The following is a 24,850-nucleotide window of genomic DNA, read 5'->3' on the forward strand; positions in this document are numbered from 1 at the left end:
CAAGCTGTCTTCCACAGTGGCTGCAACATTTTACATTCCCACCAGCATGTACAAGGGTTTCAATTTCTCTATATTCATGCCAACTTGTTATTTTCCATTCTTTAAAATTATAACTATCCTAGTAGCTGTGAAGTGATATCTCATTATGGCTTTGGTTTGCATTTCCCTAAGGACTATAATGATGAACATGTTTCATGTGCTTATTGGTCATTTGTATATCTTCTTTGCATAAATGTCAATTCAGTCCCTTTGTCCATTTTTGAATTCTGTTGTTTATCTTTTTGTTCTTGAGTTTAGGAGCTTTTTACATATTCTGTATATTAAACACTTATCAGTTATATGATTTTCAAATATTTTTCTCCCATTCTGTAGCTTTTCTTTTCACTTTCTTGCTAATGCCCATTGATGCACAAAAGTATTTAATTTTGATGAAGTCCAACGTATGTATTTTCTCTTTTGTTGCTTGTGCTTTTGATGTCACATCTAAAAATCCACTGCCAAATTCAAGGTCATGAAGATTTGCCCACATGTTTTCTTCTAAGAATTCTATGGCTTTAGCTCTTATACTTAGGTCATTTATTCATTTTGAGTTAATTTTTGTACATGGTGTGATGTAGGGGCCCAACTTCATTCTTTTGCATGGGAAAAACCAGTTGTCCAAGCACCACCTGTTGAAGAGAAAATTCTTTCCCAAATGAATGGATGTAAAACTTGTGTCAAAAATTACTTGGCCAGGGCTTCCCTGGTGGCGCAGTGGTTGAGAGTCCGCTTGCCGATGCAGGGGACATGGGTTCGTGCCCCAGTCTGGGAGGATCCCACATGCCGTGGAGCGGCTGGGCCCGAGAGCCATGGCCGCTGAGTCTACGCGTCCGGAGCCTGTGCTCCGCAGCAGAAGAGGCCACAACGGTGAGAGGCCCACATACCACAAAAAACAACAACAACAACAACAACAAAAATTACTTGGCCATAGATATATGGGTTTATTTATGAACTCTCAATTCTATTCTATTGGTCTATATGCCTATACTGAGAAAGAAGAACAAAGCTGAAGGTATCATGCCCCCAGACTTGAAAGTATACTACAAAGGTACAGTAATCAACACAGTATGGTACTAGCACAAAAACAGACACATGGGTCAATGGAACAGAGATTCCAGAAATAAACCCACACTCATATGGTCAATTAATCTATGACAAAGGAGGCAGGAATATATGGTAGGGAAAAGACAGTTTCCTTAATAAATAGTGTTAGGAAAACGGAACAGCAACGTGCAAAAGAATGAAACTGCACCACTTTCTCACACTGTATAGAAAAATAAACTCAGAATGGATTAAAAATTTAAATATAACACCTGAAACCATAACATTCCTAGAAGAAAACACAGGTGGTAATCTCTTTGACAGTAGTCTTAGCATTTTTTGTTTTTGGACATACCTCCTCAGGCAAGGGCAACAAAAAAAGCAAAAATAAACAAATGGGACTACATCAAACTAAAAAGCTTTTTGCACAGTGAAGGAAACTATCAACAAAACGAAAAGGTAACCTACTGAATGGGAGAAGATATTTGCAAATGATGTATCTGATGAGGGATTGGTATCCAAAATGTATAAAGAACTCATATAACTCAATATCAAAACAATTACCAACCTGATTAAAAAATAGGCAGAGGACCTAAATAGCCATTTTCCAAAGAAGACATACAGATGGCCAACAGGCACATGAAAGATGCTTAACATCACTAATCATCAGGGACATGCAAATCAAAACCAGAACGAGATACCACCTCATACTTGTCAGAATGGCTATTCTCAAAAAGACAAGAAACAAGTGTTGGTGAGAATGTGGAGAAAAGGGAAGCACTGTGAACTACTGGTGGGAATGTAAATTTGTGCAGCTGCTATGGAAAGCAGTATGGAGATCCCTCAGAAAACTAAAAATAGAACTACCATATGATCCAGCAACTCTACTTCTGGGTATTTATCCAAAGAAAACAAAAACACTAATTCAAAAACATCTATGTACCCCTAACATTCATTGTAGCACTATATACAACAGCTAAGATATGGAAGCAACCTAAATGTTCATCAACAGATAAATGAATAAAGAAGATGTGATACACAGACACACACAGACAATGGAACATTACTCAGCTATAAAAAAAAATGAATTCTAGACACTGGCAGCAACATGAATGGACGGGAGGGTGTCATGCTAAATGAAGTAAGTCAGACAGAGAAAAATGAGTACCATATGATTTCACTTATATGTGAAATCTACAAAATAAAACAAATGAACAAACAAAACAGAACAGAAACAGACTCATAGATATGGAGAACAAACCAGCGGTTGCCAAAGAGGAGGGAGGTGGCTGTGGGGGGGTGCTGGGCAGACAAGATCAGTGAAGGGAATTAAGAGGAACAGACTTCCAGTTATAAGACAAATACATCACGGGGATGTAATGTGCAGATAGGGAATATAGTCAATGACACCGTAACAAATTCGTATGGTGATGGATGAAAACTAGATTATTGTGGTCATCATTTCATAATGTATAAAAATACTGAACCACTATGTTGTACACCTGAAAGTAATGTAATACTGTGTATTAATTATAACTCAACTTAAAAAGAAAAAAGAAAGATGCTTAGAATCCTGAAGTCACCACCTGTGGTGACTGAAGGGTAATCTATAGCTGGGAAGAAGGAAGGGAGGGAGGGAGGAAGGATGGCAGGGAGGAGAGAGGGAGAGGGGAAAAGAAGAGAAGAAGAGAATGGAAGGGAAGAGAAAAACAAAATTTCCCAAATTGAGTATGCTAACCACAAAAGGGAAAATAGTGTTATTTCTGAGAATGTTCTTCAATGGCTATCCAAATTATTTTGGAATTATTTTCTTCAGCTAATAATAAATACTTTTGCAAATAAACCAAAAAAAATTGTGGAAAAAAAGAGTACTGTCTCAATATGTTAATGTTCCTTTCTCAGTTATCACTAATAATAATTGCTCCCTACTTGTTCTATTTTAAAAGAAAGTTTTAAAATGTTGCCCTCAGGTGCAAAGATGGGTCAAGAATCCTGTTATATAACACACTAGGGAAGAATGCAAGAGGCCCAAAGAGGGCCAGATGGTTCTCAGCCTGGTGCACAGGAGGCTGGAGAGTGGTTAGAGCCAGGTCTAGAAGGCTGACAGACCTCCTTAAGAGGTATGATGTGTGCTCATGAGGGTTTTTCCTCCAGACATCAGTCAGGAAATTTAATTCCTTCTCTTTAAGTGGCTGGTTAGTCATCCCTTCCAGCAGGAATAAAATAAAATAATAATAATAAAAAAAAAGGTTGTTAACCAAGCTCATGCATGAAGAAATGACAAAAAGCCCATAGTTAAATATGTTATCTCCCAGTTGTAGCGCTGCCAGACTACTTCTTTCATTTGTAACACTGATATCAAAAGTATTATCACTTCCTTTTGTAATCCATTGTTTCTAAGCTGACAAATACTCCCACCAACCTTATAATTTGTCAAAACACATATTAGGTCAAACCAGAAAACAGAATGACACTACAAAGCAATGCTCAAATGTTTATATGTCAAGAAAGGATGAAGTGGGGCTTCCCTGGTGGTACAGTGGTTGAGAGTCTGCCTGCCGATGCAGGGGACACGGGTTCGTGCCCTGGTCCGGGTAGATCCCACATGCCGCGGAGCGGCTGGGCCCGTGAGCCATGGCCGCTGAGCCTGTGCTCCGCAACGGGAGAGGCCACAACAGTGAGAGGCCTGCGTACCGCAAAAAAAGAAAGGATGAAGTGTAATAATGCTTGGATATTTACAAAGTGATGTGAGGGGATGAGAGTGGTGGAAAATTGAAATCGGACCCAAGGGATGTGTGACCTGGTGGTTTTGTTTAGTTTTTTGTTTTTGTTTTTTTAACTTACATCGCTGAGCCTTTCCCGAGAGCTGCTCCTGTGGAAGCCCTTGGATTCTCCACTGGCACTTTCACTGTCACTGTCCCTGCAGCTGTTCTGCCCTGGCTTGAGCTAAAGGCAGAAGAAAAGAGAAAAAAAGAAAAGTGTCAGTGATCTCACACAACTGCTCCTTCACCCCTATTCCTTAAGCCTTGTCAAAAGTGAACAGTTTAAGGTCCTAATCTTTAGCATTTTTCTCAGCTTCTGAATAGTACCACGTAAGCTGCCATAGAAAGAAACATGGAGGGTAGGATAAGTACAACATTTACCATAAAGTGTCAATGTAGATAAAAGACTGCAGCAGCCCTTCAATAAACACTTGAAAAGTTTAACATAAATCTTGGAGGGTAATCTTTCCTGAGATTTTTCCAATCTAGGTTATACCAAATATGATTTCCCATCTTATTTCCTCTGTCCTCTTCTGGGGAAAAAAAGAAAGAAAGAAAGAAACAACAGGGACTTCCTTGATGGCACAGTGGTTAAGATTCCCCCTGCCAACACAGGGGACACAGGTTCCATCCCTGGTCCGGGAAGATCCCACATGCCGCAGAGCAACTGAGCCCATGCACCACAACTACTGAGCCTGCACTCTAGAGCCCACGAGCCACAACTACTGAGGCCGTGGGCCTAGAGCCCATGCTCTGCAACAAGAGAAGTCACCGCAATGAGAAGCCCGCGCAACGCAACAAATAGTAGCCCTGGCTCACTGCAACTAGAGATATCCTGCACGCAGCAATGAAGACCCAACGCAGCCAAAAAAATAAAAAAATAAAAAAAAAAAAGAAATGACAAAACAGAATATAAAACAAAGGTTTCTTCTCCTCAGATAAGATGATGAGACTCTGTATATTATCCTTTATGCACTAGGGAGACAATGATCCTGTTTTTTGAGACAATATTCTAAAGATATTTTAAAATACCAAATTAAGACCTACAGCTTAAGTAAATTAAACCAGCATCCATTCAACAAATATGTATTAAGTACCACATTTGAGTCTGATAGTAAGAGCTAGAGATATGGTGCTTAACCAAATTAAAAAGTCTCTGCTCTTACACAAAGCTTACATTTTAGCAGTTTCTACACATTTACTTGGCTCTGATTTTCACGTTCAGGATGCTGTACACATTTAGCCAGATCTGGTTTTCCATTCAAAATGAACAAACACACAAAACACAAGAGCAAACCATTAGTCTATACAAGACTATGAGTCAACTTCATATGGACCATTAGTCTATAATGTCATCACCAACCACATTTGCAGAGAACCCAAGCAATGTGATATAAGTTACAACACATGGCACCTTCACTATGTTCTCAATCTAGCAAGAGAAAGACAGTGCAAGACAAACAAATATAGAAACACAAGGAAATACATACATCCTAAATGATAACCAAAAAACGAGTCAGTGATGTTAGGAGGAAAGGTGATGTCTGAAGCCTTGGATTTTAAAAGCAGATTGAGCTCATACAGCTGAAAGGGGAGGAAAAGATACTCTTGATGGGAGAAAGTTAGAAAGAAAAGACAGGGAAAGCAACATGCTAGGAAATGATCTTATCTGAAATAGAGATCCTTTCGGGAGGAAATAGGAAGAAACAGGAGGGAGACAGGCATGGATCAGAGCATGGAAAGTCTCAAGCAAAACACAAGCCCCATATTTCCGGGTAGCAGGGAACTTCAGAGAGCAGAACAGGTAACAGGTAGCAAACCTTTTGCCTGCAGGTTTTCATGTGACTCTGGGACCATCGGGGAAGATGAACCAAGATGAATGGAGAATGAATCCAAATCAGCATTCCTTGTACCTTTAATGTGCCTCTTTAAAGACTGCAGTTCAGACCTAACTTTTGGTCATACCATCTAATCAGCTATTGCCAAATCCCCCCTATATAGAGGGCATTGTTTTTTGATTTCAACCTTTCTGCAAATCCACTTTTACCACTCTCTTCTAAAATCCCTTTCTCCAGGAAGTCTTCTCTAATGGAAGCAAGAAAAATGATGCTAATTTTACTTTGTATCCTTCTGAGCCCTTAAGCACTTAGTTTCCTCTTAAATTACTGCTAAACCTGCTAATTCTCAATTAATTCAGATGCAAGCTATATGAGCCTTTTCTTATTACTGTGGAATAAAAGTTCAGAATATTGTCATTCTCTTCAAGTTCTCATCTTTACACTTGTAATGAAGGGGAATTTAATCTAAAATGAACATCACTTCCTCTCAATCGCCTGAACACGCCACGCCCATTCCTGCCCTACACTTCTTCACACTAGATTTTCTTAATCTGGAATGCTCACTCTCACTTTCTCTGTACTTTTCAGGTCAAGACTTTTTTAAAGCTCAGATATTGTCTCTTCCACTATGGTCTTTGAAGAGCTCTTTCTCTGTATATTTGTTTTTTGACATATGCCTTCAAATTCTAGCAAGCATCTCATTCTTCATTGATAATTATGATAACATTTTCAAGTTTTAAAAGGTCTACGTTAAATATATTTATACTGATGATAAAATCTGTATGTGGAGTTGGCTCTGTAATTCATAAGCAACACCAGAACTCTTTTTTTTTTTTTTTTTTAAACCCACATTTGTTTATTTATTTATTTTTGGCTGTGTTGGGTCTTCGTTTCTGTGCGAAGGTTTTCTCTAGTTGTGGCAAGCGGGGGCCACCCTTCATCGCGGTGTGCGGGCCTCTCACTATCGCGGCCTCTCTTGTTGCAGAGCACAAGCTTCAGACGCACAGGCTCAGTAGTTGTGGCTCACGGGCTTAGTTGCTCCGCGGCATGTGGGGTCCTCCCAGACCAGGGCTCGAACCCATGTTCCCTGAATTAGCAGGCAGATTCTCAACCACTGCGCCACCAGGGAAGCCCCCAGAACTCTTATCTCACTGGATCTCTGAGGTAAGTAGAGGCAGGTAAAGCTAACTCCAATGTATGGATGAAAAAATGTGTAGAGGAAATGTGCTCAGAATTAGGCAAGAGATCTAGGGCTAACCCCATGTCTCCACTGCCTACTGCTCTCTTCATTTTAATTCTTAGTGCTTGTTTAAATGTTTACATTTAACCTGGAGATAATGTTTCAGTGGTAGACTAGTATTCTCCACAGAATATACTTTCAATACATCTGTGGTAACCAACCGCATTCACAAAGAAAGAAATCTTATTAGGTAACATTTGAGCAAGAGATGTTTATAGGGACTTCCCTGGTGGCACAGTGGTTAAGAATCTGCCTGCCAATGCAGGGGACACAGGTTCGATCCCTGGTCTGGGAAGAACCCACATGCCGCGGTAAACTAAGCCCGTGCACCACAACTACTGAGCCTGCGCTCTAGAGTCTGCAAGCCACAACTACTAAAGCCCACGTGCCCTAGAGCCCACGTTCCGCAAAAAGAGAAGCCGCCATAATAAGCCCCACGCACCACAACAAAGAGTAGACCCCGCTTGCCGCAACTAGAGAAAGCCCGCGCGCAGCAACAAAGACCCAACGCAGCCAAAAAATAAAAAAAAAATTTTTTTAATTAAAAAAAAGAAAAATCATTAAAAAAAGAGATGTTTATAAAAACTAAGTCCTCCAACTTCGAAGAGAAATAAACATCTAGGTGGGAATTAAGGGTATAAGAGCATCAAGACTTTTTCCTAATGTTTCAAGAGGCTTAACAAAATCTGGACTTTGCATTTGGGTCTTTTCCATGTTTCTTCATGGAAGGAAAATGATGACTTCAACAAGGCCCAGCAAGAGACCCCTGTGGCCCTGATGTAAGTTATCTGACTAAATGTTGTTCTAGGCTAAGGGCAAAACCCCAAGAAAAACTAAGAGGAAGCAGCTTTCTAGCCTTGCCTGTGTCCTGCCAGCAAAAGCACTTCAGCGAATTCTCTTTGGAGAGCCTTACATAAAATCCACCCCCACGTCACCCCTTTTCTCCTCCAAAGCCAGGCTCAAGTTTAAAGGAAACTTAGGATTTTAAGCTGTCAGACAGCTCAATATTTCAAAGAAATAGACTGACTACAGCAAGTACTAAAGCTAAACCACAAGATATCAGGCAAAGAAGTATTCCTTCCGAATCCCATGAATACGTTTAAGACTGGCATTTTCAAGCACATCCAATGGATAATTGGGGTAGCATAACTAACACAGAAGCTGTAATCCTTCACCTGAAATTCCCAGACATTACAAAGGCCAGGTGCTGGCTTAAACATTTAAAGACCTAAGAAAAATCAATCTGCTTGCATTGATTTATCCCAGCATCCATGGCATCTGTTATAAGAAAGTTTTTGCTATAAATGATGCAATGAAATTTCTTACTATCCGCCTTTAGGTATTCCAGGACCTCACTTATTTAAAAATTACTATAGGGCTTCCTTGGTGGCGCAGTGGTTGAGAGTCCGCCTGCCGATGCAGGGGACACGGGTTCGTGCCCCGGTCCAGGAAGATCCCACATGCCGCGGAGCGGCTGGGCCTGTGAGCCATGGCCGCTGAGCCTGCGCTCCGCAACGGGAGAGGCCACAACAGTAAGAGGCCCGCGTACCAAAAAAAAATAATAATAATAAATAAATAAATAAAAATTACTATAATTCACTCTCTAGTTCCAGACGTTTCTACCCATTAGGATATTATATAGTTTAGGAATTGGAACTAGAACAAAACAAAGTTAAAGGAACCTAGCATCTGGCATGAGTGGCAGTAATTCTATCAGTAAGATTATCACCTTTTATAAAATATAAGAAGCCATCTTGTTTTCATTAGATTTCATTGTCAACAATATATTTTCCAAACTCTGAGACTGCATTGTCATTAGAGTTAACTGTTATTGATGGCTAATTAGGAAAATAACATTCCATGGTTTTATCATGGCTGATGAACATGTAAGAAAGTCCCATCATCCTGGACTGAGGGAAGTAAGGTGGGGCAATTCTGTGCACATCTGCTAAGATTTGTTAGCCAGGCTATGCCACTCTTTTCAGCTTGAGTCTGGAGAGTCCCAGCAAGATGCTAGATGTTCAGAAGGTGTCATTAACCCTTCAAACAAAACTCTCAAAATGATGAAGTATGTGGAAGAGATACCTATGCCTCGAACTCTAGAGGAATGATGTGAATTATGAACTGCAATGCAGAAGAGCATCCGAAAGTAATCTCTCACCACAGTTTTGGTTCCTCAAAGCAGCATAAATCTTATCTCAGACTGCTGAGTTTTCCTGTAGGGATCTAAATGAACCCTATATGATGTTTCTTAAAGGTGCCAATAAGCACCGAATCTTCTTTTATTCAACAAAATTTTATAATATACCTTCACTAACATCAAAGCATTAAGTATTTAATCTCATAAAAGTGTTGTTTTATTGTTTCCATATAAAACTGTTCCCAAGTGGAGAAAGTTTCATAGATTGAGTGGCATTTGTACTGTTTTATTGCTTAGGCTTTAAAAGGTATTGCAGAACCAAAGTAAGTAACTTAATGAAAAGGCTGGACACATCAAAACGAGCTAGTGGGAAGTAACTACTATAAGCAAAATTACAAAGCTGAACACAAAAAACGTTTTCTTAAGAAATAAACACTGTACTTTTAAATGCATAATAACAAGTTGTGACAGAAAGATAAAAATTAAATTCTGGAAACTAGGGTAGTGCAAGGAATTTCTGCGAAATTTCTCTGGGATCATAGAATCAGAAGTTATATTGTTATTGTTTTTAATAGAAAAAGAATTTTAAGGATTTGGTAATCTTAAAGTTAATCACTAAATTTAGATACTAAAAGGATCTGTTTCCTAAGTTACTACTGAATGTAAAAGAATTAAAACATAATCAATAGGGAAATGGAGAAAAAATAAGGGAACTAGCAAGAGAGCAAGCATATGGCTAAGTATATTGATTATAATAACAATAATATACATGGATTAGGCTCCCATTTTTTAAAAAAAGGCAAGGATATCTAGTTTGTATTGGGTAAAACAAACAAAAATGTATTTGTTAGTTATAAAGCACTCCTAAATTTTAAAAGAGAAAAAAGACAAAATATTCTAAATAAATGGCTAAAGTCATATGTCAAAGGTAATCATTTTATAGTGATAAAAGGTATAATCTTTACCTTTTACACTTCTGTTCTTTATACTAAAGTATAAAGATATAAACCTTGATATCCCAATATAGTAACTAAAATACATCTTAAGTAATAAAGGAAATCAACAGGAGTTGGGAAACTTTAGCATGCTACCTAACAGACAGTAAGAAAACAAAACAATAGAAAGGGACCTGCAGTTAAAGAACTCAGTTTGACTCAGGCAATACATAGTAAATTTGGTAACTTATATAGACCACATCTTCTAGAGCATCCATGGGACATTACCACAGACTGAAGGTGTAGTATTACCACAGACTGAAGGTGTAGTAAGCTACAAGAATATCAGACTTTCAAATTTTAGAAACTACATGAACAGCCTTCTTGATGGTAAAAATTAATGACATTTTAAACTAAATATCCATATCACCTAGAGACTTTAAAAAAAACTTTCAAAATATTTTTTAAAATTCTCTGCACAATTAGAATTGAGTCAGAGAGAAAATGACAAACATACCATCTAAAAATTAAGAAAATGAAAATTATAAATATGTCAGTAAAACATTTTACAAGATCTGTAAATTCTGTGCTAGAGATTAACTCATGTATTTTCTATTAAATTGGAAGTAACAGAAATAAATAGCCTAATTATAGAGAACAAAAAGTAGTACAACAATAAAAAAAGCAACTATGGGGAAGATTAGAGGGCGGAGTTTCTAAAGATGAAAACTACATAATGAATTGGAAATTAAAATATTGTACAATTAACAAATTAGAGTAAAACTGGGAGCAAAACCCACAAATATAAAAGAGACATACTTCTTATATATCTAGAATAAAAAGATATAAAAAACAAAACCAAAAAAAATAACGTGATATAATTACATAATAATAATGTGATAATACAATATACAATGTGAAAATAATATAATAATATGATTATCATTACAAAAATGTGATAATGAACACATTCTAAATTATAATAATAAACATTATTCTATGGTGGTACTGATGAAAATTATACTAAACTAACTTTAATTTTTTAAAAATTTTAACAAAATTTGATCTAGAGCATGAAAAAAAAATATGTAAAGCTAATCTGTGCCCAAATCTGACAATAACAAAACAAAAAGAGAATTATAGGATGATCGTCTTAATTTAAAAAGCTGCAAAATTCTGATGAAATGCAACAAATTCAACTTAACAATAAATTTAAAAATAGTCCACCAGGAACTTCCCTGGTGGTGCAGTGGTTAAGAATTTGCCTGCCAATGCGGGGGACACGGGTTCGAGCCCTGGTCCATGCCATGTAGCAACTAAGCCTGTGCGCCACAACTACTGTGGGCTGCGCTCTAGAGCCCACAAGCCACAACTACTGAGCCCGTGTGCCACAACTACTGAAGCCCGTGCGCCTAGAGCCCGTGCTCCGCAACAAAACAAGCCACTGCAATGAGAAGCCCGTGCACCACAACGAAGAGTAGCCCCCACTCATCACAACTAGAGACAGCCCACGTAGCAATGAAGACCCAACGCAGCCAAACATAAATTATTTTTTTAAAAAAAGCATCTAATTGACGTATACAAAACACTGCACCCAACAATGGCAGGAGACACATTGAAAAAATAATAATCCACCAAATTCTAACAGAATTTTGCACAAGAATGTAAGAATCCTCCAACTTGCAAGTGGGCACAAGGGAGATTTTTGAGGTGACGGCAAAGTTATAAAATTGGAGTATAGTGATGGTTGTACAACTCTATAAATATATTAAAAAACAAACTGTAGACTGATAATGAATAAATTTTATTATATATAACAAATATTTTAATAAAGCAGTTTATTTTAAAAAGTAAGAGGTCCCATCAGTTTAATCTTTTACTCCAGAAAGAGGTCCCTAGTTGAACACTTACATGATTAAATCAGGCTAATGAAGCAACAGAACCCTTTCTTAAAGTCAACTGTCCATATAAAAATTTAATCATGGGAATAAACAGGGGGCAAGTATCTTGAGTGCCATCTTGGAACCCTGCCTGCACAATAGGTTTACAAAGACAAGAAAAGGAGAAACTGCTTCTTAATCCATGTATCATAAAATCACTCCCATGGGCTTCCCTGGTGGCGCAGTGGTTTAGAGTCCGCCTGCCGATGCAGGGGACACGGGTTCGTGTTCCGGTTTGGGAGGATCCCACGTGCCGCGGAGCGGCTGGGCCCGTGAGCCACGGCCGCTGAGCCTGCACGTCCAGAGCCTGTGCTCCGCAACGGGAGAGGCCACAGCAGTGAGAGGCCCGCATACCAGAAAAAAAAAAAAAAGTCATGATAACATACCTGACTTTTCATTTCCTACCAAAACAGAAGTCTAAACTACAAGGGGGAAAAGAATGCACAAGAATGAGATTAAAGAGAAAAGCGTGTTTGTTTGCCATTCCTTGGGTATGACTGTGAACTGAAAGATAAATCTGTTTTCATATAGGTTCAGAAATCCACGCATAATAAATGTATGCAATGCAAGAATAATTTGATGAAGGGATGTTTGACTGCTTTGGTATAGTTTCTAGCCTTCTGATAATGAGATTTTGATTATTAAAAAGAGATTCTGAGACAATATCATTTGGTTAGTAAGGATACACAAAGCTTACTTTTTATATCTTTCTATAACAAAAGATGTTTTTGAACAGTGTTTTAAACAGCCTTGCATTCTTTAAAATAACCATTACCCTCAAGTTTAAAATGTTTTCTGACTTTTGTTTTTCCCATTCTACTATGAAAATATCCAACTGAAGTCTGAGGAGGCAAATATGTAAGATTAGTCTGTCATATCTTGTCATCCTAGAAAGACATTGTCAAAGGGACTTGAGAGCCAAATTTAAGGGGCGCCCACTAACCAAAGATGGGACAATTTGAGTATTAACAGCATAATAACACAATGAACTGAGACACATCAACGTGTTTAAATACGGAAGCATACAATTATATTAAAAGAAAACCAACCAACAAATACCTTATTGATTACCTTTGGAGGACCTCCTGAGAAGGATAAAATTAAGCAAAGAACCAAGCATCAATGGCTACTATCATCATAAAAATAGAGAAAACAAGATAATACATCCCTCCTAATAGAGAACACACCACCACCATTAACCCCCAAAATATAACCTGAATCTGGGTCACCACAGATTATACTACAAGCTTACAGGAAATATAAGGGATAAGAGCACATGTTAAACCACACACCAGGCGATACAATCAGCAAAATCCAGAGATCACCTGATAACCTCAATGAATAAACTGCAAGGTAAATACGGAATAAGAGTAGGAATGAGATAACAAGACATATAAGACATCTCAACCACTTGCCATGTATAGATCTTATTTTAAACCTAATTTGACCAAAGTAATTTAAAAAGTGATGAGGCAAACTCAGAAATATGTACATTGACTAGGTATTGGTGATATTAAGGAATTATTGTTTGTATATTTCTTTTAAAGTATATAGAACTTAAAAAAATTTTTTTTTCTGTGAATCCGAAACTTCTAATTTATCCCTCTCCCTGTCCCCTTCCCCTTTGGTAACCACAAGATTATTTTCTATGTCTGTGAGTCTATTTTTGTTTTGTAAATAAGTTCATTTGTATCTTATTTTTTAGATTCCACATATAAGTGATATCATATGATATTTGTCTTTGCCTGACTGACTTATTTCACTTAGTATGATAATCTCTAGGTCCATCCATGTTGCTGCAAATAGTATTATTTCATTCTTTTTTATGGCTGAGTAATATTCCATTGTGTATATATAACACGTCTTCTTTATCCATTCATCCGTCAATGGACACTAAGGTTGCTTCCATGTCTTGGCTGTTGTAAATAGTGCCGCTATAAACACTAGGGTGCATGTTACCTTTTCAAATTAGAGTTTTCATCTTTTCCAGATATTATGTCCAGGAGTGGGATTGCTGGATTATATGGTAGTTCTGTTTTTAGTTTTTAAGGAGCCTCCATACTGTTCTCCATAGGGGCTGTACCAATTTACATTCCCACCAACACTGTAGGAAGAGTTCCCTTTTCTCCACACCCTATCCAGCATTTACTATTTGTAGACTTTTCTATTTAATAAATTTATTTGTTTATTTATTTATTTATTTTTGGCTGCATTGGGCCTTCATCGCTGTGTGCAGGCTGTCTGTAGTTGCAGCAAACGGGGTGCATTGGGCCTTCATTGTGGTGCACAGGCTTCTCATCGCGGTGGCTTCTCCTGTTGCAGAGCATGGGCTCTAGGGTGCGCAGGCTTCAGTGCCTGTGGCGCACAGGCTTAGCTGCTCCACAGCATGTGGGATCTTCCCGGATCAGGGCTCAAACCTGTGTCCCCTGCATTGGCAGGCAGATTCTTAACCACTGTGCCACCATGGAAGCCCCAATTTGTAGACTTTTTGATGACGGCCATTCTGACTGGTGTGAGGTGATAGATACCTCATGGTAGTTTTGATTTGCATGTCTCTAATAATTAGTAATGTTGAGTAGCTTTTCATCTGTCTGTTGGCCATCTGTATGTTTTCTCTGGAGAAATGTCTATTTAGATCTTCTGCCCAGTTTTTGATTGTTGTTTTTCATTGTTTGTTTGCTTTTTGACATTGATGTCCATGTGTATCTTAATGTCTTAGTTGGCTCAAGCTGCCATAACAAAATACCATAGACTAGTGGCTTAAACAACAGAAATTTTTTCATAGTTCTGGAGGCTAGAAATGTAAGTTCAAGGTTCCAGCACGGTCAATTTCTGGTGAGAGCTCTCTTCCTGGCTTGTAGACAGCCACCGTCTCTCTGTGTCCTCATGTTGAGGGGAGAAAGAGAGTTATCTTTCTAATGACTCTTCTTATAAAGAACATTAATCCTATCAGGACCCTACTCTTATGACCTCATTTAAACTTAATTACTTCCTTACACCAAATACATTGGGGGTTAGGGCTTAAACATATGAATTTGAATTGGGTTGGGGGGGCAGGGAGGCATAATTCGGTTCATATCACTTAGCAACCTGCATACCATTAAACATCACCAATTACTGACTACTTCATACTAGGTTACATTACTTTAAGGAGGACAGAAATGAACTTGTTTGGGAAACACTACAGTCAACTCTTTTGAGAAGCTGTGAACATTTTTCAAAGGTGGGATGGGTCCCACATACATATGTTCTAGAATATTTGAGATCCCTATTTTAGACTAAATTGTGTCCACCCAAAATTCATATATTGAAACCCTAACTTCCATTATTTCAGAATGTGACTGTATCTGGAGACAGGGACTTTAAAAATGTAATTAATTTGAAATGAGGCCGTTAGGGTGGGCTCTAATCCAATCTGACTGATGTCCTTATAAGAGGAGACTGAGACATAGGGAGAGACATCAGATATACACATGCACAGAGAAAAGGCCATGTGAGGACATAGTGAGAAGACAGCCACCTACAAGGGAAGAAGAGAGGCCCTAGAAGAAAGAAAACCTGCCAATACTTTCATCTTGGACATCTAATCTCCAGAAATGTGAGAAAATTAATTTCTGGGCTTCCCTGGTGGCGCAGTGGTTGAGAGTCCGCCTGCCGATGCAGGGGACACGGGTTCGTGCCCCGGTCTGGGAGGATCCCACATGCCGCGGAGCAGCTGGGCCCGTGAGCCATGGCCGCTGAGCCTGCGCGTCCGGAGCCTGTCCTCCGCAACGGGAGAGGCCACAACAGTGAGAGGCCCGCGTAAAGCATAAAAAAAAAAAAAAAAAAAAAAAAATTAATTTCTGTTGTTTAGGCCACCCACTCTGCGGCATTTTGTTATGGTAGCCCCAGAAAACTAATGTAAGTCTTTAAATTTTAGAGTACAAACATCCTGGTTATTATTTTTCCCACCTTAGAAGAAAAGTCAGTGAATCAAGACAAAACAAAGAAAGCCAGCTACCTTTTCAAGATCCTTTTACAAAAAATTCTTGAAAACATTTTATTCAGTATCTCTAATTCTTCTCCTCCCATTCTCTGTTTAACCCATTCCAATGAGGCATTTGTCCCCATAGGCCATGAAATTGCTCCTGTTCAGCTCAACAAAAAGGCTGTCAGAAGCATTTGCAGATCTCAGGGGTAAGAGACCCAAAAACTGTATGTCTAAGTAGTTAAAAGTCATAAATAGAGCTAATACAGTGTTAAATAAAATATGTCTTATCCTCTGACCTTTCTTACATGAATGTTCATAATGACTCTGAAGGTCAGGTCTTACTTTAGAATCCTGTACTCCTTGAAGTTTCTTGACAGAATGTCAAGTGCAGAAGAACCAGGCCCTGGCTTAGTATCTTTCTTTTCCCGTCTATAGTTCTGTCCCACATCTCAAGAAGCCTCGTCTGCACATGGGATAATATGCCAGCCCAACCTCCAGGCTCCATCCACACTGCCCACTTTACCCAATTCCCACTAGCAGTGCCCCCAATTCAAACCTGGGCATATGCATGGCTCTGGTGCAGTCCTCTCTCAGGCAGATAGACCTAGGAAATAAACTGTGAAAGCCACATTGAGGGTATTTGGGCTATGAATTCGGGAGTTCCAGATACCTAGTAAGCATGGTGTAGAAGGGGAGTGGTGGGCTCCAAGTGGAGGGTGGGGTGGTGGCCCTTTGAACTCTTCTATTCTGGAAAGGGGCAGGGCTTAAGGAGGGCCAGAGCAGGGCAGAGGGAAAAAGTCTGTCCTGGCTGGATTTAAAGGCAGTACCAGTCATCAATTACCTACCAATGCTAAACCTAGTGGTCACTGTCAGTCCCCATCTTATTGATCTATCTAACAGTTGCATCCGACAAAACTGATCATCCTCAAAGCACTTTGCTTCACTCCTGCTTTGCCTCCTACTTCTCTGGCCACTCATAACACTTCTTAACATTAGTTCCCCAGGGCTCAGTCCTTGGACTTCTTTTTTCTCTCAATACTCACTACCCTCGATGATCTCATCCAGTGTCATGTTTTTAAATACTACCTATGTGCTGATGACGCTTAATTTGCCTCAATGTCTTCCCAAAATTCTAGTCTCCTCAATCCAGCTGCATCTTCCAATTTCACTTAGATGTGAACAGGCATCTCAAACTTATAATGACTAAAGTAATTTTCTCAACGTTTCCCTATTGTTGTTAACAGCAACTTCACCTTTCCAACTGCCTAGGCCAAAATCTTTCCCTCTACGGTTACCACATTGCTCAAAGCTACCATCTTCACTTACCTGGATTAAAACAATACCTTCCTATCTAATCTCCTGCTTGTGCCTTTGCTGTCTATTTCCATGTATCTCTCCCAGGAGCAAGAGTGCTCCTATAAAAAAGTAAGAGTAATGACAAAGGTCATTACAATGGCCTACAAAGTAGCCCCCACTCTGTCTGGTTCCCCCATTGTTTCTCTTGACCTCTTTTTCTACTACTCTCTGCCTTGCTCAGTCTCCAACAGTTTTACTGGCCTCGTCACTGTTCCTCAAATAAGCCAGGCTGGCTCGCACCTCAGGGCCTTTGCACTTGCTGTACTCTCTATTCAAAATGTTTAGCCCCCAAAGGCACATGGCTCACAGCTGGCCTTCCTCAGATCTTTATTTAAACATCACTTTCTCAGTGAGGACTTCCCAGATCATCCTATTTATGGTTGCAACCCTGCCTCTACTTAACACCGGCTAATGTTTTCCTATTTTATTTGTCTTCTGTCTCCTCCAAACTCATTTCCCACCCCAACCACACTGCAAGTAGTTTATAAGGTACATGAGGGACTTCCCTGGTGGTGCAGTGGTTAAGAATCTGCCTGCCAACGAAGGGGACGTGGGTTCGAGCCCTGGTCCAGGAAGACAGCAAATATCGGAGAGCAACTAAGCCCGCGTGCCACAACTACTGAAGTCCGCACGCCTAAAGCCCGTACTGGGCAACAAAGAGAAGCCATGACAATGAGAAGCCGGCACACCACAACGAAGAGTAGCCCCCGCTCGTCGCAACTAGAGAAAGTCCACGCGCAGCAACGAAGACCCAACACAGCCAGAAAAAAAAAAAAAGAAAAAAGGTGCGAGTACCAGTATTCTTACCTGTTTTGTTCACTACTACATCTGCAGAATCTAAAACAGTGCCTAGAATTTATTAGATGTTCTATAAATATTTATTTAAACAATCAATATGCATAATCTTTTAAGGCCTACAACATGTAAGTCAGTCTTTAAAATCTCCCACGAAATGGCCTTTGGAGCTGTTAACAAAGAGTGTGACTGGGTCATAAAAATCTAGTCCAGGATTTGCCAATAAGGAGAGCCTCAAAAGCTGAGTGGTAATATGAAAAGTGGCATGTGTACTAGTTAACTTATGGCCTCTGTAATCATATAAGCCTTTAGATTACTTATTCTTCAAAAAGTACTATTGCTGATTTTGTTCTTGAAACAGTGATCATATGTAATTTAAGATATTTCAGATAGTCAGGTATAAGATTATAAAATGAAAAGTAGCATATAATTGCAGTTAGTTTAATAAATCTTCATCCTGGCATTTGAAAATTTTAAAAGTACTTGTTCAGCAAAAGGTCAAAAACCACTACCAAGAGAAGTTAATAGCTCTCTTAGTATTATATATGCCTATTGATGGGACTGCCACTTTTAAATAATTTGGTAATATGAAGCATTTAAAAATCCTATTTATTTTACCTTCTAACAAATGCTTTTAAAATAAAAAAATTATTTTTATTCTTTTGAAGTCAATCCAGCAAATACCTTCTAACATCCCATACAAAGACAGAAATGTTTAAACCTCTGTACTACCAAACACTGATATAATAATAAAAATAATAACAACCACCATCATATTTGTAAAAGAAACCCAATTGGTTATAGAAGTAAATATATTCTCCTGAGTAAATTTTTAAATGAGAAGGTACTTTCTAGGTACCTAAAAGTGGTATAAGCTTTGTCATAATAAAAAGTAATCATTTGTATGACCTGCAGTACCAGTGCGCTCCACTGGAAACATGAGCACTAGGTGAATTTTTTTTTTTTTAACATCTTTATTGGAGTATAATTGCTTTACAATGGTGTGTTAGTTTCTGCTTTATAACAAAGTGAATCAGTTATACATATACATATGTTCCCATATCTCTTCCCTCTTGCTTATCCCTCCCTCCCACCCTGCCTATCCCACCCCTCTAGGTGGTCACAAAGCACCGAGCTGATCTCCCTGTGCTATGCGGCTGCTTCCCACTAGCTATCTATTTTACGTTTGGTCGTGTATATATGTCCATGCCACTCTCTCACTTTGTCACAGCTTACTCTTCCCCCTCCCCACATCCTCAAGTCCATTCTCTAGTAGGTCTGTGTCTTCATTCCTGTCTTACCCCTAGGTTCTTCATGACATTTTGTTTTTCTTAAATTCCATATGTATGTGTTAGCATACGGTATTTGTTTTTCTCTTTCTGACTTACTTCACTCTGTATGACAGACTCTAGGTCCATCCACCTCACTACAAATAACTCAATTTCGTTTCCTTTTATGGCTGAGTAATATTCCATTGTATATATGTGCCACATCTTTTTTTTTTTTTTTTTTTTTTTTTTTTTTGCTGTACGCGGGCCTCTCACTTTTGTGGCCTCTCCCGTTGCGGAGCACAGGCTCCGGACGCGCAGGCTCAGCGGCCATGGCTCACAGGCCCAGCCGCTCCGCGGCATGTGGGATCTTCCCGGACCGGGGCATGAACCCGTGTCCCCTGCATCGGCAGGCGGACTCTCAACCACTGCGCCACCAGGGAAGCCCCACATCTTCTTTATCCATTCATCTGTTGATGGACACTTAGGTTGCTTCCATCTCCTGGCTATTGTAAAGAGAGCTGCAATGAACATTTTGGTACATGACTCTTTTTGAATTATGGTTTTCTCAGGGTATATGTCCAGTAGTGGGATTGCTGTGTCGTATGGTAGTTCTATTTGTAGTTTTTTAAGGAACCTCCATACTGTTCTCCATACTGGCTGTATCAATTTACACTCCCACCTGCAGTGCAAGAGTGTTCCCTTTTCTCCACACCCTCTCCAGCATTTATTGTTTCTAGATTTTTTGATGATGGCCATTCTGACCGGTGTGACATGATATCTCATTGTAGTTTTGATTTGCATTTCTCTAATGATTAATGATGTTGAGCATTCTTTCATGTGTCTGGTGGCAATCTGTATATCTTCTCTGGAGAAATGTCTATTTAGGTCTTCTGCCCATTTTTGGATTGGGTTGTTCGTTTTTTGATATTGAGCTGCATGAGCTGCTTGTAAATTTTGGAGATTAATCCTTTGTCAGTTGCTTCATTTGCAAATATTTTCTCCCATTCTGAGGGTTGTCTTTTGGTCTTGTTTATGGTTTCCTTTGTTGTGCAAAAGCTTTGAAGTTTCAGTAGGTCCCATTTGTTGATTTTATTTCCATTTCTCTAGGAGGTAGGTCAAAAAGGATCTTGCTGTGATTTATGTCATAGTGTTCTGCTATGTTTTCCTCTAAGAGTTTTATAGTGTCTGGCCTTACATTTAGGTCTTTAATCCATTTTGAGCTTATTTTTGTGTATGGTGTTAGGGAGTGCTCTAATCTCATACTTTTACATGTAGCTGTCCAGTTTTCCCAGCACCACTTATTGAAGAGGCTGTCCTTTCTTCACTGTATATTCTTGCCTCCTTTATGAAAGATAAGGTGACCATATGTGCACGGGTTTATCTCTGGGCTTTCTATCCTGTTCCATTGATCTATATTTCTGTTTTTGTGCCAGTACCATACTATCTTGATTACTGTAGCTTTGTAGTATAGTCTGAAGTCAGGGAGCCTGATTCCTCCAGCTCCGTTTTTCGTTCTCAAGATTGCTTTGGCTATTCGGGGTCTTTTGTGTTTCCATACAAATTGTGAAATTTTTTGTTCTAGTTCTGTGAAAAATGCCAGTGGTAGTTTGATAGGGATTGCATTGAATCTGTAGATTGCTTTGGGTAGTAGAGTCATTTTCACAATGTTGATTCCTCCAATCTAAGAACATGGTATATCTCTCCATCTATTTGTATCATCTTTAATTTCTTTCATCAGTGTCTTATAATTTTCTGCATAGAGGCCTTTTGTCTCCTCAAGTAGGTTTATTCCTAGATGTTTTATTCTTTTTGTTGCAATGGTAAATGGGAGTGTTTTCTTAATTTCACTTTCAGATTTTTCATCATTAGTGTATAGGAATGCCAGAGATTTCTGTGCATTAATTTTGTATCCTGCTACTTTACCAAATTCATTGATTAGCTCTAGTAGTTTTCTGGTAGCATCTTTAGGATTCTCTATGTATAGTATCATGTCATCTGCAAACAGTGACAGCTTTACTTCTTCTTTTCTGATTTGGATTCCTTCTATTTCCTTTTCCTCTCTGATTGTTGTGGCTAAAACTATGTTGAATAAGAGTGGTGAGAGTGGGCAACCTTCTCTTGTTCCTGATCTTAGTGGAAATGCTTTCAGTTTTTCACCATTGAGGATGATGTTTGCTGTGGGTTTGTCATATATGACCTTTATTATGTTGACGGAAGTTCCCTCTATGCCTACTTTCTGCAGGGCTTTTATCATAAATGGGTGTTGAATTTTGTCGAAAGCTTTCTCTGCATTTATTGAGATGATCATATGGTTTTTCTCCTTCAATTTGTTAATATGGTGTAGCACGTTGATTGATTTGCATACATTGAAGAATCCTTGCATTCCTGGAATAATCCCCACTTGATCATGGTAGCACTAGGTGAATTAACTCTGAAGTTATACAGGGTGATTTTAGCACTGTGCCAAGGAGGTCCCCATACACTACGCTGTCCTGCATCACTCATTTGCATCCTTTGCCTGGCCTCTGAGGAACCTGAATTGGAGACTCAAGGTTTACAACAAACTTCACTACAATATAGTGATTTTCACTCGGCTCCAGAAGATTTCAAGTTATGAAGCCTCTCCCATTTTTAACCTGGACAAAATAGGCATAGGGAATGGGATAATTCAATTTTGAATGAGTGGCAGGTAAGGTAAAGAAAGCTTACATAGAGAGTCATAAATTTCCCCACTATCAGAAATTCTTGGTCGAAACACATGGCATTTCTCTAAGATGCAGAAATATTCAAGTACATAGTTTCCAACTCTTGGCATGATTTTACCTGATTTGCATAAATTAATGAAGAAAGAACTTGACCATTTTTCTTAACTGAACTCCGACATGAGAATACAAATACTAGACCCCTTGGAAACATAAACTGGAATCCCATGCAAAGGGAGGTGTGTTCTCTCCCTTGGAGATCCACCCATCTGGCAGATAACTAGAGATAAGATGACACTAGCTCATTTTCAGGGTGAGAACTTCAACACACCAGTGTTTGGCTATCAACATGAGGGAAAGGCTAGTAAATGAAGGGTCTGTTCTTGGCTCTTGCAGCTATATTGCTAACATATATTCTCACTGGTACCTAGAATATCTCATTGGCTCCATGTAACTAAGAAATGAAGCAATTAATGTGCCTACTCTAACAGAATATGCAATCTTCGTATTATTTCTAAGAATCAGGAAAGCTCTGTAAATTATATTTTATTTCCCAATTTACAGATGGAGAAACCAAACCAGAAAAAGACTAAGTAATCCTAACAAAGTCACAAAAAGCAGAAAACAGCAGAGGCAGGACTAGAACCAACACCAGCCTGACTCGATAAGGACTAGCCCTCAGTCGTTAGACAGAGCCAGTGGAGCATAGAAAGAACAACATGTCCTTAGAAATTTCAGCTTCCCTTCATCCCTCCAAATGTATAAAATCTCCCTTGATATTGAATATAAACTCATCATCAAGTTCTAAAGGAAAACAGCTCTATGACATCCTCGTCACATCATGGAAAAAAAGAAACAACTCATCCTACTTAAAAAAGATAAATTGAAAAAGAATACACATAATATAGGCACAGCAGGTAGGAAAAAAAAACTACAGCTATTTGGGACAGTGGTGTGTTTTAAAATTCTTTTTCACTTCCACATTCCAAATTCCCTAAACTCTGAACAGATCAAAGTTTTACAGATTACCCCTCAAAAAAAAAAAAAAAAGACAAGAAACACAAATTAATAACTATTTAAGCATTCTGTTTCATCATGATAACAAACAGATGGTTTTAATATTCTGGAGGCTAATTCCTGAACAATTAAAAACACAGCAAGACATTAACATCTAATGAAACATTTTAACTACCAGTATATGCATCTGCCATTAATTCCCACACAGTAAGGTCTTGGATCTCCTCAATCTGTTCTTTATTAAGGAAAGTTTTTCCACTCTGAATTTAGTGAAGTAGAGAATTAACAACTGTTTTCAATCAGCAATCAGCAGGGTATTTCGCCAATGTGTACTGAAACCACGTACACTATCAGACTTAAATTTATTCTTATGATGGCTTTGATGTACACACATTCGCAATTTAAGAACAGATCCAGTTTTCTAATTAGGTGTTTTCTCCCCAAAACCCATGCCACATTAGCCCCTTAATATACAACAGAAACTCTCATTGAGCGGTTTCTAAAAACGGTATATTTGTCTAATAATGCAGCTGACTTTTGACTCAGACTGCCAAAAATATCCCAGACTGCAGCTGCTACCACTGTAACAACATGTAAAGGCAACAATCACAAGAACACTGAAAGACAACTAGACATATCGCATTCTCATATCTGGCAGGTTAAGACAGTTACCAGTTACCAGTAAGCTGCTTTCATTTTTATGATTATAATAATACTGTACATATTTGTTTGCTATAATATAACTTCCCCCAAATTGTACACAATTTACCAAATTTAATTCTCACATAAATCTTCTGTGGTAAGCAAAGTAATCTGTCCCCATTACAGACAAAGAAATTAAAGTTCAGAGATGAATGACCCAACCAAAGGCATCTACAGAGGTGGTGGTGAGCAGAGCTACATAATATGATCCTTGGTTCCTGGCTGAATACTGCGTTTATTGTCCTTAAGGCAGTGTCTACAATTTGCTGCACTAAGCTATAGGTTCTTCTCACAACAACTGTGAGGCAAACATAATTATTACCATTTTAAGGCAAAGTAAGTGGAGGCATGTTTTAACCCAAGGTTAAACAGATATGAAGAGGCAGACCTAGGGTTCACAGCCAGGCCTTTTATCCAAGTGTGTGTGTGATTCCACAATATTATGCTATCCTCCAGAGTGTCATTATCATTCATGGGCAATGCAGACATGTTATAACCAACCACAATGTGACCGTTCTTCTGGGCAAATAACAACATTTTGTAATTTAGTGACCAAATATTTCAGGGTGAGCAATTAGCAAATTAGCTATAAATAATTATTCTGATATCTTTGTAATGGAAAAAATTAAGTAAATACCATCACATATCTTGGGTTTTTTAAATTAATTGATTGATTAATTAACTTATTTTACTGGTCACACCACATGGCACGTGGGATCCTAGTTTTCCTACCAGGCATCAAACCTGCGCCCCCTGCAGTGGAAGCACGGAATCTTAACCACTGGACCGCCAGGGAAGTCCCTATCTTGGTTACTTTTATAACTGTGTCTCTCAATTCTGAACAACTGATACATAATCTAATGTAGCTGAATCTTAATATATTAAATGTATTAATCTAGGAACTAAATTCTAAAAAACTATTTCAAATTTCCTCACAGAATGACTAATAATCAAAATACGTTTTAATACGGGGTAGGATTGTTTTGGTCACATGAGACCCAGCCAAGCAATTGAGAATACAACTTCATTTACTTTAGCCATCTGAAGTAAGAAATTTAGATTAATTTAATGGTAAGGTTAAAACAATAAACTCTAATCGATA

The 24,850-nt window shown here is 38.6% G+C and overlaps 1 protein-coding gene across 1 annotated transcript in view; it reads right to left on the reverse strand.

The window, feature by feature from the left end:
* AUTS2 (activator of transcription and developmental regulator AUTS2) overlaps positions 1-24,850 on the reverse strand; it is a 1,126,353-nt gene that overhangs the window by 624,635 nt on the left and 476,868 nt on the right. Inside the window, exon 3 of the mRNA XM_032604458.1 lies at positions 3,925-4,026. Within this exon, the coding sequence (XP_032460349.1) occupies positions 3,925-4,026 (102 nt within the window). The remainder of the gene's footprint in view (positions 1-3,924; positions 4,027-24,850) is intronic.

Source organism: Phocoena sinus, chromosome 15, assembly GCF_008692025.1.
Source record: "Phocoena sinus isolate mPhoSin1 chromosome 15, mPhoSin1.pri, whole genome shotgun sequence".
NCBI classification, from domain to species: Eukaryota; Metazoa; Chordata; class Mammalia; order Artiodactyla; family Phocoenidae; genus Phocoena; species Phocoena sinus.